The sequence below is a fragment of the Enhydra lutris genome, unplaced genomic scaffold, assembly GCF_002288905.1.
Source record: "Enhydra lutris kenyoni isolate GAN:26980312 unplaced genomic scaffold, ASM228890v2 scaffoldscaffold57, whole genome shotgun sequence".
Classification (NCBI taxonomy): Eukaryota; Metazoa; Chordata; class Mammalia; order Carnivora; family Mustelidae; genus Enhydra; species Enhydra lutris.
In genome coordinates, this window is record NW_019154141.1 from 4,860,488 (window position 1) to 4,878,469 (window position 17,982).

General features: G+C 37.6%; 1 protein-coding gene across 1 annotated transcript in view; it reads left to right on the top strand.

The window, feature by feature from the left end:
• LOC111158103 (ATP binding cassette subfamily A member 8) overlaps positions 1–17,982 on the top strand; it is a 73,179-nt gene that overhangs the window by 32,289 nt on the left and 22,908 nt on the right. Inside the window, exons 16-22 of the mRNA XM_022519946.1 lie at positions 529–619; positions 3,770–3,909; positions 7,671–7,790; positions 11,167–11,365; positions 13,400–13,566; positions 16,414–16,547; positions 17,500–17,637. Coding sequence (XP_022375654.1) covers positions 529–619; positions 3,770–3,909; positions 7,671–7,790; positions 11,167–11,365; positions 13,400–13,566; positions 16,414–16,547; positions 17,500–17,637 — 989 coding nt within the window. The remainder of the gene's footprint in view (positions 1–528; positions 620–3,769; positions 3,910–7,670; positions 7,791–11,166; positions 11,366–13,399; positions 13,567–16,413; positions 16,548–17,499; positions 17,638–17,982) is intronic.

The window sequence follows — 17,982 nt, forward strand, 5'->3', positions numbered from 1 at the left end:
ATTAAAATAATCATAATAATAATAATGTGGTCATCTAGCCTTACCTGGCAATCTGGACCACTGGTAATGATGTGAACTGGGCCCAAAGAGTCACTCCCAACCCTTTCCATGTGTCTCCCTAAATTTTGTATCATTTGATTACACAGGGACATGATCTGCCAGGAAAGTCAATTCTTGTGAAGTGAGAATCTGTATTCTATTACATTAATCCTCTTACACAAAATTAAGGTGAATCAACTTGAAATTCAAATGATCTTGGTGTTTGGTCAATTAAAATAAATAATGTAATAGTAGTCTATATTAGAAAACATATGCGCATAACCTCCCTGGCTGGATGGATGGCAAAACAATAACCTGAAATACACAAATGATATTAAAGGGTACCTGTTCTGAAGAGTCTTTATTAAGCCCTGGATTTAAAGATGCAGAAGCTCCTGAATTCCAGTTGGATCGTGATTACCTGTCTTTTTCTTGGGAAAGAATGGACAACTTCCTAACAAAATTTCTTCTTTGCTTCTTCCGTTTCAGATAGGAAAGTGTTTCTCTCCAAAGGGAAGCTGAAGTGTGCAGGTTCTTCTCTGTTCCTCAAAAAGAAATGGGGCATTGGATATCACTTAAGGTAGGACCATGTCAGGAGGCTGGGAAAATGAGAAATGAGCTAGAGGAGACACAATGCTTGACCCAGCACATGACAGCACACAAGAAACTGTTGATTTGTTGCACAGAGATGTTTACATATCCACATGTGAAGATACTTGTGTACATATATGGAATTGCTGTGTGTATATGAGAAACACTGATGGGCAGATGTTAGAGATTGAAAATATAAGATAACTTGGGGTCCCTGCCTGGGTGGCTCAGGTGGTTAAGGTCCATCTCTTGATTTCCACTCAGGTCATGATCTCAGGGTTGTGAAAGCATGGATCCTCCTTAAGATTCTCCCTCCCTTTTCCTCTGCGCCTCCAGCCACCCCCTACCTCCGAAACACACGTGCATGCATTCTTTCTCTCAAAAAAAAAAAAAGAAAGAAAGAAAGAAAGAAAGAAAAGAAAATATAATATAACTTAACAAAAAAATTGAGATAAATGAGGTAGAAAATGTATCTACAACACACTGTTTGTTAAGGAAGGTTTGTATTAAGGGAACTTTCACAACTGACACATTGTTTCATACATCCCTACCCTCTCACCTATCCGTTAATATCATTTTTTAAGTAGGCTCCTTGCTTCTCCTCCTTCTCCCAGCTATCCTCTTCTTGTGCTTCCTCTTCTTTCCATCCTCTTCATTTTATTTTTATCATTATTTTGAATAGTAGGATATTCTAGCTGTTAATTGACCTCAGAGATAAGATACTTAACATTATTTTACTTAAATCCTTGTATTTTGAGATAGAAACACTTGTTACTTTTATTCTACAGATAAACATTTGGTCTCCCTAGGTTCATAAATGATAGAGCCAGAAATGGAGACTGAATATTTTTAACTTTGAAAACTAATATCCATATCCACATTTGAAATTGATTTTTGATTTGTTCATGAATTGGTCAGTTTATCTAAAGTACAGCTCTGATTTAGAACATCAATATACCTTAAAAAGAAAAAAAAAAATACATGACAACAACAAAACAAAGCAAACAAAAAAACTTCAATGGTTCCATGTTACCTACTGGAATCCAGGTTTTGTAGTCATGAAATGTTGGTGTGGCCCACCCCATCATGATTTCCTTATTATTTGCCTTTAGCCAATTCAGTATCCTTTAGTCAAAAATAAAATGTTCATTGTTCATTGCACATGTCCTACCATGACCTACATTTCCCCTTGTTTGAGGTTATTTACTGAACTTTTCAGTTTTCTTGGACCCATTACCACTTGTTCAAGTCCTAAAGCATTATTTTGAATGCCATCTCATGTAGTCTTTATTAATCCTCCAGCTCTGTGTATTTTTCCAGTATTTCATTTCATAAGCTACATTGTTTGAATTGCTTCTTGGAAATTAATTAAACTTTCCAAAACTGTTTTCTCGCTTATGAAGTAGGAATAACAATTCCTAGTTGCAGGTAAAGAAAAGTAAATGAAAAGTAAATGACATGGTGCCTAGCACATTAGCATGGCAACAAGATGTGTCCTCAAAATAAAAAACGCTCCTTAGGATCTCTGCTCAATTCACAAATCTCTTCATGGGCTTCTGGACAATACTTCGTGTAATTGCCTTCTTTCTTCTTCTAAATCAGGGTCAGCCAACTATGATCCATGGGCCAAATCCAGCCCACTTCCTATTGCTGTAAATAATGTTTGATGGAACACAGCCATACCCATGTGTTTAGATGTTGCTTGCATATGATGGCTTCCATGTTGCAACAGCAGTGTTGAATAATTTCAGTAGAGATCTACTGGCCTGTAAAGCCAGTAGATCTCTACTGAAAAATAAAACAATAAAAAATAAAAAAATTTAAAAAAATATTTATGACATAGTCATTTTCAGAAAAAGTTGGCTGACCTCCATTTCCAAACCATACACTCTTCAAGAGAGGATGCATGAACTGTTCATGCCATCCTCTTTAGTGCCCCACACAAATTCTTCTAAGTGACCAAGAAGTATTTCTTAAATTTTTCTTGTTTCAGGGGGCAGCAACCTCATGGAGAACAACTATGCTTTTTTTTGGTTTTTGCTTTATTCCCTCAGTGGGTTTCACAGCTTCTAAAAATAGCATGTATGCTCAGATGTTCTTACTTGCATAAATAGCATAATTTCAATATGAGCAATTGATCAAATAAAATAGGCATTTTTAAAGGACTTGCTAAGTGCAAACATCACTATTACTCAGTTCTTAGGACAACCTTAGCTGTTAATTTTTGCTAATGAGCAAATTACCCAGATAGGTTAAGTAACACATTTCAAATTGTAAAACCAAAGTTAGAAGCCAAGCCACTACATACTTTTGCATACTTTATAAACTTGATTAATACATTTTTATTTGTTCTCCTATACTGGGGAGTTATCCACGGTATTTTTAAGCGGATAGACTGGTTTTCTCTATAATATTTTTTCTTAGTCATAGTTCTGAGGTTATTATACCAAAAAAGCAAAATTAGTGGTCTCAACAACCCATACTCACATTTGTCCACAATTAATTTCTATCTATAACCAATTTCCTTCACAGCACTTATCACTATTGTTAATCATTTCTTTATGTTTGTTTATTTTTTTTCTCCCTGTCTCCCCACTGGACAGTGAACTACATAAGAACAGGGCAGTGCTCTCTTATTCACCATTGTACCCTCATCCCAGCATTTAGGGATATTTTTATCACAGACTAATAACTTAATAAATCTGTATGAAAAAGCAAATTGAATAACTGAACCTGCTTTATGTCTTTGCCTGTCAAAAATCCCTTCTTCATGACCAATACAATAATCCTATTAAGCCAACTTAAACTCCTTTGAAAAATTCCATTTTATATAGTCCTGTTTGTGTCCTTGATATCTGTACTCTGCCACTATTCTCCTTTTAAGGACTTGAGTGGTTATCAACCTTGTCTGGGCATTAGAACCTGAATGCCTGACCAATAGTTCTGATTAGCTCCCTCTGTTTTCTCCCATTACATTTATATGATCTGATTTTTTTATCCTCTCTTTTCATGTTTAAATGGCTTATCTCTTGCATTAGATTTTAATTGATTTTTTTTATCTGCCAGAAGCTAGTAATTTTTGTCATGCCACTGGAGACTATGTCAAATAACATAGATTCTTTTTTTTTTCAAACACCAGTTTGCAGTTGAATGAAATGCATGTTCAGGAAAATATAACATCACTTATTAAACAACACATCCCTGATGCCAAATTATCAGCAGAAAGTGAAGGAAAACTTGTCTACACATTGCCCTTAGAAAGAACAAATAGATTTCCAGGTAATGTACAAGAACACCATGAAATGAGATACATAAATAATATTCATAGAAATAATGATAATTCTTATATATTGAGAGCTCACAATGTGTTCAGCTATTTGAAACAGATGCAAAGAATAATACAGTAACTGAATGATTTTATCTACAGTGGGAAATATTATATTCTAATAGTTGCATTACAGTGTCTGGGTATTTTAGGGAGCTTTTTTAGTCTTTCATTCCCTTTGTAGTACATAGCAAAATATTCTAGTGTTCATATATGTGAATAAATACAAATGGTTGAAAACCTCTAGTTTAACCATTACAAACAGCTCTGTGAGTCTTCTCTTCATAAGACTATTGTGATGACCTTGGGGTTTTTAGGCCAATGCATAAAAGATTTTTTTATGACCTGTGTGTGTGTGTGTGTGTGTGAGAGAGAGAGAGAGAGAGAGAGAGCTATTTTGAATTCTTTGTCAGGCAGATTATGTCACTTCATTTCATGAGGGTTTGCTTCTGCAGGTTTACCTTGTTTCCTTTTGGGGAACATCTTTCACTTTTTCATTTTCCTTGACACTCTGTTGATGCCTACGCACTAGATAAAGCAGACACCTCTTCCAGTCTTCAGAGACTGGCTTTCTGCAGGAGAAGACTTTAGCGATCAGCCTTGTCAGAGATTCTGAGCGCCCCCATCAACTCTTTTGAAGCAGGAAGCTGTGGTTTTGGTCAGGCCCCTCTATGGAGACTCAAGGGAGTGAGTTATAGCATTATGTAAACTAGAGTAATCAGGATAATGTGCTATTGGCAGAATGATTAACACAAAGATAGAACAGACCTGAGAACCCAGAAATAAACCTACACAGATATGACTCACTGATTTTTGACAGAGGGGGAAAAGCAATTCAATAGATGAAGGATAACCTTTCCAACAAATGGAGTAAGTAGATCCACAGGCATAAAAATAAACTTTTACCTAAATCTCCCACCTCATATAGAAATTAACATAATGTAGGGGGTATAGCTCAGGGGCTATACTCAGAGTTCAGACCATTTGACTGGAGAAATTAACATAATGTAAATCATGGACTTACATATAAAATGTAAAACCATAATTTTTTTTAAATGAATAAGAGAAAATCTGCAGGTTCTACTACTAGGCAGAGTTTTTAGACTGGACACCAAATTCACAGTTTATGAAAGGAAAAAAAATATAAGTTTTCCTCCATCAAAATTTAAAAATTGCTTTGTGAAAGATCCTGTTAAGGAGATGATAGAATGAGCTGTAGACTGGGAGAAAATATTCACAAAGTATGTATCTCACAGAAGACTGGTATCTGAACACATAGAGAACTCTGAAAACTCAACTGTAAAAAACAGACAACCCAACTGGAAAATGGGCAAAAGATAAGAAGAGACAGTTCACTGAAGATGTGCAGGTGGCAGACACACATGAAAAGGTGTCCAGTATCATATGTCAGCAGGGAACTGCAAATTAAAACCATTATGAGATTGCATTACATACTTAGCAGAATGGCTAAAAACTTTTTTTTTACACAGTGATCATATCCAATGCTGGCTAAGATGTGGACAAAATGGATCACTCCTACCTTGATGATGGCAGTGGAAAATGGCACAGCCACTCTGGGAAAAGTTTGCCATTCCTTTGAAACACTAAACCCTCAACTCCAATACAGCCAAATCATTTCACTACTGGATATTTATCCTAGAGAGATGAAAACATATTCACACAAAAACTGGTACATGAATGTTTGTAGCAGCTTTATTTGGAGTAGACAACAGCTGAAAGGACCCAGATGCCCTTTAACAAGTAAATGGTTTAATTGTGGTACATTCGTGACATACCACTCAATAATAAAAAGGAACAGGCTACTGACTGCCATATGCAACAACCTTGAGGAATAGTCAGGGAACTATTCTCAGTGGAAATAGCCAATTCTAAAATATTGTATACTGTAGGGCTCAATTTATATAACATTCTTGAAATAACAGAATTCTAGAAATGGAGGGCAGATTAATAGCAGTCATGGGTTGGGAGAAGATGGGATCAGGAGTGATGGGTAGTATGCTGTCTATGAGTAGCATGATCTTTGTGGTGATGGAAATGTTCTGTATCTTGATTGTATTAATATCAGTAGCATGGGTGTGATATCCCACAGTGGCTTTTTAAGATATTACCATTGGGGGAAACTGAGTGAAGTATACAGATCTATTATTTTTTATAACCACATGTGAATCTGAAATTATCTCAAGGGACACCTGGGTGGTAGTTGGGTAAGCATCCAACTCTTGATTTGGGCTCAGGTCATGATCTCAAGGTCATGAGATCAAGAGCCATGTTGGGCTCTGGGCTGGATGGGGGGGGTCTGCTTGGGATTCTCTCGCTCTCTCCCTCTGCCCTTCCCCCTGTTTGCACTCTCTGTCTCTTTCTAAAAATAAAATAAAATAATCTCCAAAAAAAGTTTAATTAAAAAAGAAAGAAAAAGTTGACTTATTATGTATGTTATTCAGAAGATTTACTCCCTGGTCATGGAGCACAAGGAGGGCTGCATTGGGTGGTTGAAGCAATTAGCCGGGCCATAAGTGTGGTTAACAGACACATAAATTACCCCACAAAGTCATTCAAATGTCCATTTTATGGTGACAGCACAAGCATTCCTTAGAGCCATAGGGAAAATGTTAATTGAACCCTAATTAATCTGTTCTCATACCAGTTCTAATTTAGAGGAGGCTTGTAAGATTTTAGGCGGAATGGAGAATGACACATAATGTTCACTAGCAGTTTGAATCTTGCTTCTTTTCTGCTTTTCTGTCTATGCTGCTCTCACCAGGATGGAAAGCCTTTAATTGATCCTTTTGCCCAACGAGAAGCTGCAGGTGGAATCCTCAGGACGTATGTAATCATATTAAGATTTAAAATTAGTTTTTAATTCAAGCTTTGTTGAATTAGCTGTTATTATTCTGATCTATTAGGCAGGGACGTTGTTTATTGTTGTAAGAATACCCGAAGTATTTTTGGTGATCAAACTGAGGAGTGAGTAGATACAGAATTGCTTGCCGGAGACTGATTACCCCTTCCCTACCATTCCAAGATGCCCTGAGTCGGCTGTATTTCTCTGTGAGATCTTGTGAATTTTTTCTTCCACAGTCAAAAGCTGAAAATTTAAAAATATGATTTATAATTTATGTCCTTCCTTTAACAGAGATTTTTGGAACTGAAAAAACTCCTGCACCATCCAACTAATTCTCAAAAAAATTAGTTCTTTCCCTTCAGCCAGTTAAAACACAAATGGTTCTTTGGGACGCCTGAGTGGCTCAGTGGGTTAAAGCCACTGCCTTCGGCTCAGGTCACGAACCCAGGGTCCTGGGATCGAGTCCCGCATCGGGCTCTCTGCTCTCTCTCTCTCTCTCTCTCTCTCTCTGCCTGCCTCTCTGCCTACTTGCGATCTCTGTCTGTCAAATAAATAAATAAAATCTTTAAAAACACACACACACACACACCACACAGATGGTTCTGGAAAAGAGTCTTCAGTTAATTCGGGTTAATTAGTATATGGGCTATAACACAATATACAATTGCAAATAACGTAGGGAATTTAAAGAATAAGGTTCCTTATTAGGAAATGTGAGTTTTAAAATGTCTGACCTATCACAAGTATGACATCATACTTTTCATATATTTATGCATTTTAGTTTGAAAAGTGGTCCTCAGCTCACTCGTGATCTTTGTTGTTTTGATTTTTGCTATTGTCTGTGCTCTGCAGCACTTTACAACGATCTGGATAGATGTCCTGACCTGGGAATTGAGAATTACGGCGTTTCCATGACAACCTTGAATGAAGTGTTCCTGAAACTGGAAGGGAAATCAGCTATTGATGAATCGGGTAAACAAAGTGCATGAGAGTGATCACATAACACAATTTACAACAATGCAGTATAGATTTCCGTAAGACACAACTCCTTTCCTGGACAGGGATGAGTAAAGCCAAAATGCATCCCTGTGACTTCTGTTACCTTTCCTGCTAGTATTGTCTTATTATTAGAGGTGACTCATTTTCTTCTAAACAGGGCTCACTGCCTTCATCCTGCTTCCCAAGAGCAATTTCAGACAAAACATTGATTTTCAGTCTCTCTCTTCCAGCGTTCTGATTATGTCCTTTCATTGCCTGCTGGTCTCCCCAGTTTCTTTTTTTTATTATTATTTAATTTAATTTAATTTTTTTGTTAACATATAATGTATTATTTGCCCCAGGGGTATAGGTCTGTGAATAATCAGGCTTACACATTTCACAGCACTGACCATAGCACATACCCTCCCCAATTTCCATAACCCAGCCACCCTATCCCTACTCCCCCCGCTGAAACCCTCAGTTTGTTTTGTGAGATTAAGAGTCTCTTATGGTTTGTCCCCCTCCTGATCCCATCTTGTTTCATTTTTTCCTTCCGTAGCCCCCACAACCCCCCACCCTGCCTCTCAAATTCCTCATATCAGTTATATCATATGATAATTATCTTTCTCTGATTGACTTATTCACTCAGCTTAATACCCTCTAGTTCCATCCACATTGTTGCAAATGGCAAGATATCATTTCTTTTGATGGCTGCATAGTATCCCATTGTATATATATATACCACATCTTCTTTATCCATTCATCTGTTGATTGACATCTAGGTTCTTTCCATAGTTTGGCTACTGTGGACATTGGTGCTATAAACATTCAGATGCATGTGCCCCTTCGGATCACTACATTTGTATCTTTAGGGTAAATACCCGGTAGTGTAATTGCTGGTTTGTAGGGTAGCTCGATTTTCAGGTTTTTGAGGAACCTCCATGCTGTTTTCCAGAGTGGCTGCACCAGCTTGCATTTCCACCGACAGTGTAGGAGGGTTCCCCTTTCTCCACATCCTCACCAACATCTGTTGTTTCCTGACTTGTTAATTTTAGCCATTCTGACTGGTGTGTGGTAGTATCTCGTTGTGGTTTTGATTTGCATTTCCCTGATGCTGAGTGATGTGGGGCACTTTTTCATTGTGTCTGTTTGATCTCCCTGATTTCTGATGAGAAGTCAGCTTTAGATCTTATTGAAAATCTCTTGTGTATGATGTGTTGTTTTTCTCCTGCTGCTTTCCAGATTCTGTTTTTGTCCTTGGCGTCTGACAGCTTGACCCTGATATCTTTAGGTGTTGATCTCCTTGCATTTATCCTGCTGGGAGTTTGGTGAGCTTTTTGTATGTGTGGTTTGTGTTTTTCATCAAATTTGAGAAGTTTTTAGCCATTAATTTTTTCAGCTATACTTTCTGACCCTTTCTCTCTCAACTCTCCTTCTGGAACTTCCATTAATGTATGTGGTAGGGTATGTTAATATGCTTGATAATGTCTCACATTTATCTGGGACTTCATTTTATTTTCATTCTTTTTTCCTTCTGTTCTTCAAACTTAATAATCTCAATTTATCTTTTGTCATGTTCACTGATTTCTTTCTTCCAAAATATCAACAGATATTTGTTGAGCTTTTATTTTTTTTTCACTTTTTTTTATTATGTTAAGTTAGTCACTGTAGAGTACATCATTAGTTTTTGATGTAGTGTTCAGTGATTCACTAGTTGCATATAACACCCAGTGTTCATCACAAAACGTGCCCTCCTTAGTGCTCATCACCTGGTGACTCCATCCCCCCACCCCTCCTCCCCTCTGAAACCTTCAGTTTGTTTCCCAGAGTCCATAGTTTCTCATGGTTCGTCGCCTTCTCCAATTTCTCCCCCTTCAGTTTTCCACCCCTTTGCCTATGGTTCTCTGTGCCATTCCTTATAGTTCATATATGAGTGAAACCATATAATTGTTTCTCTGCTTGACTTATTTGACTTAGCATAATTCCCTCCAGTTCCATCCATATCGATGCGATGTAAATGGTAGATATTCATTCTTTCTGATAGCTGAGTAATATTCCATTGTATATATGAACTACATCTTTTTTTTATCCATTCATCTGTTGAAGAGCTTTTATTTTTTCAGTCAATTTTTAAAATCAGTTATTAAACATTTCAACTCAAAAATTCCCAGTTGGTTATTTTAAATAAGTTTACACTTTTCATTACACACCCTATTTGATGACAGAGTATTGTAATACTTGGTGATTTCTAAATGTGTCGTTCAATGTACAAATATGTACAAATATGTGTGGATTTCCAAGATACTGTTATTGACATTAAAATCATATTCCAGCACAGGCAAAATTCTGGAGCTCTCTCTATGGGATACAAGCCCACTGCCCAATTTCTCAACAATAGCAGATATCTCCCTGATTTTCAGCTTGCTATCATTTTTCTTGTTTATTTGGTTTTGGGGGGAGTTTCAGTTTTTCTACTCCTGGGAGGTAACCTGACTCTCCACTCTTGACCATAGCTCACCATGTCTTGGGAATCACTTCTCCTTACCACCCCATACTCTAAATTAGTCTGTCAATGCATGTATCCAGCCAAGATCTAGTCTCTCTTAGTCTGTCTTTCTCCACTCATTTGTCCAGTAGCCAGCCCCTACTGGATTTCCTTTACAAAGGAAAGCCCCATGTACCTTGATGATATCTTGCCCAAGACTCTATGGACCTGATATGTATCTTTCTTAGCTCTTCTTTACAATCTTCGGCTTTTGTTCCCAAGTATTTGGTGAAGTTCTCATGGGAAAGAATTGGTAAAAGGTGTGAACTCAGTTTGTGACTTGGGTACCAGGCCACATATGACCAGAAGAGTTTGTTTAGTGCTCTCTCCTCATTCAAGTCTAAAGTTGTTCTTTCCTTCTTCTACCGTGCCCCTAACATGAAAACACCCATATGTATCATCTCCTCTAGGGATGGCTCTTCCCTTTATGAAAATTTTTATTATTATTTTGCTTTCTTTGTGCTTTCATTTAACTAATGGGTTAAAAATAGCAGGTATTATTCTCTTGGGAAGAGGGGTGACAGTCTCTGGGGCACCTGGGGGGCATGATGTGATTATGCATATTTGTCATAACCTCTTTAATGTACTGTCTGTATCCATATGATCTAAGATCCCCTTTCTACTCCTTTTGTTCAAGACATGAAACTTCATAGATGTTTCTAGCTCATAGCAGCAGCCAATAGCTCCACATAACACTACAGTTTCACAGAAGATTGTGATATCATTGCTAAAACATCTCCTCCAAGAAGCTCCAGAAGGTCCATCTGAAGTGGGATTTTGTGAATTGCTTTTTTTTTTTTTTTTTTTTTTTTTTGTATTTTGTAGATATGGCCACGTTGGGAGAAGCACAGGCAGAAAGAACTGGAGATACAGAGAGGCTTGTTGAGATGGAACAAGTTCTCAGTTCACTCAATGAGACGACAAAGACCATAGGGGGCCTGGTTCTCTGGAAACAGCAAATCTGCATGATTGCACGTGTTCGCTTCTTGAACTTAAAGCATGAAAGGAAAGCTCTCTTATCTCTGTGAGTGTCAGAGGGCCACAGGTGGTTTTTCTTTTTTTTTTTTCCAGTCAATACATTAAAAAACAAATCTGAAATGTAAAATCAAGAGAAGATAATGAAAAAATTAAAATAAATATCTGCATCTACAAAACTGGATAAAGAATAATACCCCAGTTTGGTTAATGGTTTTGATGGTTATCTATTGGCAGTCTAGCAGGGGAAATTTGTAATGTTTTCGGAGTGAATTTTCAGGAAAAAGTTCAAGTAATGTAGTTTTCCTGTGTTATTCCATCTCTTTCAAATTTTCTACTGGGTAGGTGACTGAAAACAATGGGATGCGGATTTACGTCCTGCACCCCCCCAACATATCCATATGCCCATGCCTTATTTTGAGTATTGTACAGTAATGCTCCTGACACTTCCCTGGATGTCCTGACGCTCCCACTGGGTTCCACTTGGTCTTACCTAAATGTCATGACTTCCTACCAGCTCTCCTAAGTGTTGCTAGTTCACTCTCCATACTTCCTTTCTTTTTTTTAGATACTTTATTTATTTATTTGACAGAGAGAGATCACAAGTAGGCAGAGAGGCAGGCAGAGAGAGAGGGGGAAGCAGGCTTCTGCTGAGCAGAGAGCCCAATGCAGGGCTCGATCCCAGGACCCTGAGATCATGACCTGAGCTGAAGGCAGAGGCTTTAACCCACTGAGCCACCCAAGCACCCCCCCATACTTCCTTTCTTTAAAAAAAAAGTATTTTATTTATTTATATATCTGAGTGACAGAGCATGAGCAGGGGGAGTGACAGGCAGAGGGAGAAGCAAGCTCCCCACTGAGCAAGGAGCCCGATGTGGGACTCAATTCTAGGACACTGGGATCATGACCTGAGCTGAAGGCAGATGTCTAACTGACAGAGCCATCCAGGCGGTCCCTCATTCCCCCATACTTCCTGTGTGCACACTGGCCACTATCCCCGCTCCTCCGAATCGCATCCCCTCTCATTGGCTCACTTGTGTCTGTGGCACTTTGGCTACCAATCAGTACCTCGTCTATGAATACTTTGATGAAGCATCAAAAAGATAGGAGACTTGTTAGCACATAATAGAGTCTCCATAAATACTCATAAATAAGTAAGTAATGGGAATTCATTGAGAGCCTATGACAAGGAGATAGCATGATTTAAGAAAAACCTTTATTATTTATCTGGCAACCTTGTATAACAACGTCTGGAGAGATGCTGGGCATTTAGCAAGAATTCAAACAAGCTGTAACATTGTAAAACAAGAAATTACGAACAGAGAAAAGTTTTGAAGCAAGGTATAAGGATGGAACAATAAAAGTTTTCAACTGAGGGGTAACTGGGTGGCTCACTTGGTAAAGCATCTGACTCTTGGTTTTGGCTCAGGTCACGCTCTCAGTGTTGAGAGATCAAGTCCTGTGTTGGGCTCTGTGTTCAGCAGGGAGTCTGCTTGGGGATTCTCTCTCTCTCCCTCTACTCCTCCCCACCCCATTCATGCTCTCTCTCTCTCTCTCTCTCTCTCTCTCTCTCTCTCTCAAATTAAAAAAAAAAATTTTTTTCAACTTCCTTGAAATGGTGACTACAAGAGAATAAAGAATAATTGAAAATTTGAGCTTGGTGACTAAAGAAATCCTGCTGTCACTAACAGAAATAGGGACTATCTGAAGAGGAGTAGTTGTGAAGAAAATTGAGTCCAGAGCATTGATGGATTAACTAGCAGGAAGGGAGAGCAAAGAACTGGAGTCTCAGGAGAGAAGACAAATCTGAACTGCAGGCACAGTTCAAGGACACCTGCCCCTTGAAAATGTGTGGGATAAGCCATAGCCTGAGAGTAACAAGAGAAGTGAACCAAGGATAAGTCTCCATTTTGTCATCCTTAATCAAGAGGTGGGAAAAGGGCAGAAACTCAAGAAATGAATCAGAGAGCTCAATGTTTAATTTTCATAATCTCTTGATCTCATCACAGCATCATCTGCTCAGACAGTTCTGAAAAGTTCAGAAATGACTGTGCATTCACGCTGGCCCTTTTCTTCTGGGTAGGCTCTTGATTCTAGGAGTTGGAATTTGCCCTCTTCTTTTGAAGACTATCCACAACAGAATATATGAAATGAGCTACACTTGGGACCTTTCTCCTCATTTATACTTCCTTGCTCCTGGACAACAACCACGCGATCCTCTCACTCAATTACTGATCATCAATAAAACAGGTAATGATGGGGTGTGTACTCCATTCCTAAATGCATTCCCTGTTATGAGCATTACTTAAAAAACATAAAATGTGAGAGAGGAAAATGAGCATTGGGCTTCTTCAGCATAAAACCACTCATGAGTCTTGAGAGTGATGAGTACAAGCCCAAAATGGAGAAGGAACTAGGGAGGGATTTGCTGAGGAGAAATAAATTTTTTGGTGGCTGTGTGCAAAATGAAATGCTTACAATTCAGTGGGTTTGAGTGTATTTCACAGAATTGTGTGACCATCGTTACAACTTATTTTAGGACATTTTCATCCCAAAAAAGAAATTTCATACTCACTAAGTACTTACTCCCATTCACTCCGTCCCCAGCTCAGAGAAACCACAAGTTTTCTTTCTGTTTCCATGGATCTGCTACTCTGGACATTTAATATAAGTAGAATTATGCAATGTAGGATCTTTTATGACTGACCTCTTTCATGTAGTATGATGTTTTCAAGGTTCATCTATGTTGTAGCATGTTTCAATATTTAATTTTTTAATTGTGGAATAATATTCTTTCCTGGGACTGTGCTACATTTTATTTATTATTCATCACTTGATGGGTATATTCCCCCAGTAACTGGCTATTATGAATACTGCTGCTATGAAAGTCCAAGTTTTTGTATGAACATCCTTTTTTTTTTTTTTTTCATCTCTTTGGGGTATAAAATACAGGAATGGAATTGTGGAGTCATATGGTGACTGTATTTAACCTTTTGAGGAACAACTAAACTCTTTTAAAGTGACTACCCCAATTTATTGTCATGCTAGCAGTTTGTGAAGATTCCAGTTTCTACACATTTTCACCCAAATTTGTTACTTCCTTTTTTGGTCTTACCCTTTTAGTGTGAATCAAGTCGTATCTTGTGGTTATTTGCATTTTGCTAGTAACTAGTGACCTTAGGCATCTTTTCATGTACATCTTTTCATCACTGACCATTGTATATCTATCTTTGGAGAAATGTCTTTTAAAATATGGGTTGTATGTCCTTTTTATTGAATCCTAAGTGTTCTTTATATATTCTAAATACCTGTCTCTTCTTAGATGCAATAGATCCTCACTATTCACAGATTCTGTATTTGCAAACTTATCTAGTAAGGAAAATTTATTTGTGACCCTGAAACCAAGACTCGTGGCTCTTTCATAGTAAGTCACAGACATGCTTAGAGAAGTGAAAAATTGGAGTCACCTGATGCACAATTTCTAGCTGAGGTAAACAAGGTGATGGTCTGCCTTGTTGTTTCAGGTCTCACACTATACATAAATATCCTTTCTGTAGTCCATTTAGGGCCATGTTTTTCACATTTTCTTGCTTTTTTTGGGTGATTTTGCTGTTGAAAATGACCCCAAGAATAGGATCGAGGTGCTTTCCAGTGTCTCTAAATAGGGAAGGCTGAGGTAACTTACAGAGAAAATATGTGTGTCAAATAAACTTCGTTCAGGCATGAGTTATAGTGCCATTGGCTTTGAGATCAATGTTAATGAATCAACAATATATACAACAAAACATATAAAAATATGGTGATATATTGATTGATAAAAGAAACTGTTGTGACCAGAAGCTCACAGGAACGAACCTTGTGTTTCTCTTCAGAGCAATAATTGAGAATTCACTAATTCCATGTTTGTGGTGATGTTAGAGAATATATGTACCATGAATAATAAGAATCAATGGCAAATATTTTGCAAATATTTCACCTCACCCTGTAGATTGCCTTTGCATTTTCTCATTGGTGTCCGTTGAAACATAATGTTTTAATTTTTATGAGGTCTACCTTGTTTTTTTCCCTTGCTTGTGCTTTTGGTGTCATATCTAAGTAAGCTTTACCTAACCCAAGATCACAAAGATTTACTTCTATATTTCCTTTTAAGGTTTTTATACTCTTAGTTCTTATATGTAGGTCTCTGATCCATTTTGAGTTAATTTTTTTGTATGGTGTGAGGAAGGGATGCAACTTCAATAGCTATCCAGTTATCTTCCTAGGAGGGTCTGGACACCAACCTTTCTCATTCCTTCCAGTCCCATGTTGCAGAAACTCCATCCCAGGCAGTGAGAGGTCTGGAGTTCTCTTCTTCCATCCATCCCCTATTCATAAGATGGAAGCTCTATCCTAGGCACAAGTTCTTGACTAGATCCAGTCAGAGTGGATCTTCTGTCATACTAATCAATGACAGGGAATGAAGGTATAGATTTTTTTACTCGAGTGCCATTTTCTTAGAGTTCTTACCCAGATTTATTAGATTTTCTTAAATAAATGTGGAGGTTTTTTTCTTTTTTCATTTTCTGTATGCCCTTAAGGCAGTCAGGAGATTTTAACTTATTGGATTTTTAGTGATTTTCACAAGTTATGGTTGCCTTTCTAGGGGAAAGTCCACAAACCTCTCCATGCCTTCATCCAACAAGTTGTCTTCCCAATTCAAGACACATTTTGAAAGTCAGTTAATAAGGTAGCAGTAGTATAGTGAGATTTAGCAATTTTGGTGGTTAATTACTGGAGATTATCTGTGTCACTAAAACCTTAATTGTTATGGCCACTCAATGCAATATTCTAGGGGAAAACATCTATTCTAAATGCCATATGGTGGTAAAAAAGACTTTCACCTTTCACATTAGCAGTAATCTGAAGCAAATAAATATATTATAAAGTAAATTGCGTGACAAGTGAATAGACTTAATTCAAAGTAGCAAGTATGTTCTGATGTGGAAAAATATCCTGACCATATTACAGTAAGGATCACATAATGACATTAATTATAATTTTACTATACAACCTGATATTGATTTTCTAAGTTTTGTGATATACCTATCTACAACTCAGGGGCAAGCATTGATGACTTTATACATTCTGTGGAGCATCAGAACATAGCTTTGGAAGTGGATGTATCTGGAACCAAAACTGGCCTGGATGACCCATCATATAATGGAGCCATCATTGTATCTGGTAATACAAAGGTATGCTGGTTTCTGTTTCACAATCTTTCCCAAAGGTGTGGAAAAGCTAATATAATACCAGTGTACTCAGTTCTCCCCTTTAGGAAATGAAATGAAAAACAAATACTGCTTTTATTACTTAATGAATGGTAGTCATTAATATGATGAATAATTCATACCTCAGTCATTGTCTACCAATACAAATGGCGTGTATTAGCAAAATAAATACTATATAATACCCACTGTTAAGTGCATATTTGAGTCCAAAGAACTCAGATTTCCTCTCAGCGATTTTACTATACATATATTGTGAAACCTCTGTTTTATTCTTTTTTTTTAAGATTTTATTTATTTATTTATTTATTTGACAGACAGAGATCACAAGTAGGCAGAGAGGCAGGCGGGGTGGGGGAGGGGGCAGGTGGAGCAGGCTCCCTGCTAAGCAGAGAACCTGATGCGGGGCTCGATCCCAGGACACTGGGATCATGACTTGAGCTGAAGGCAGAGGCTTTAACCCACTGAGCCATCCAGGTGCCCCTGTTTTATTCTTTAACAGTAATAATTGATTCTAGCCTTAAGCCAGACATCTGGTGTCTTGAAAATAAGATACAGCCTACGTATATGTTTTGTTTTCCTTACACAGTGTGTGTTTTTTGCTTTGATTATTTGACATCATTTTAAAAACATGATCTTCTTGTTAAAATATTGAATTTTGGGGCAGCTGGATGGTTCAGTTTTTAAGCATCTTCCTTCAGCTCAGGCCGGGATTCCAGGGTCCTGGGATCGAGTTCCGCATCAGGCTCCCTGCTCGGCAGGAGTCTGCTTCTCCCTCTCCCACTTCCCCTGCTTGTGTTCCCTCTCTCACTCTCTGTCAAATAAATAAATAAAATCTTAAAGAAAATAAATTGAATTTTGACCTCTTCAGAAAAAAAAAGATCTTTGAGAATTTATAACCTTTCTTTTTATATTTTAGAATTACAGTTTTTCATTAGCATGTAATACCAAAAGACTAAATTGCTTCCCAGTTCTTATGGATATCATTAGTAATGCACTACTTGGAATGATTATACCATCAGCACACATCCAAACTGACAGAAGTACCTTTATAATGGTAAGTATATTGACTCTCCTCCATCAGGATCTGGTAGAGATCACTCTTCTAAGTGCTGCGATCTATTATTACTGCATAATAAATTACCACTTGGATTCATGCTAGCTCCTGGTTTTGAAAAATCAATACACTTTTAGAGCTTCAATTTTTAAATAATCTCTACACCCAACATGGGGCTTGAACTCTCAACCACAAGATCAAGAGTCACATGCCCTACTAACTAACCCAGCCAAGTTCCCCTAGAGCTTCAAATTTTTAAATGCAAAACAGAACTAACAAAATATTTTTCAAAGAGAATGTGACAAAAATGAACTTAGGGAGCACTGAAACGAGCACAAAAATAAC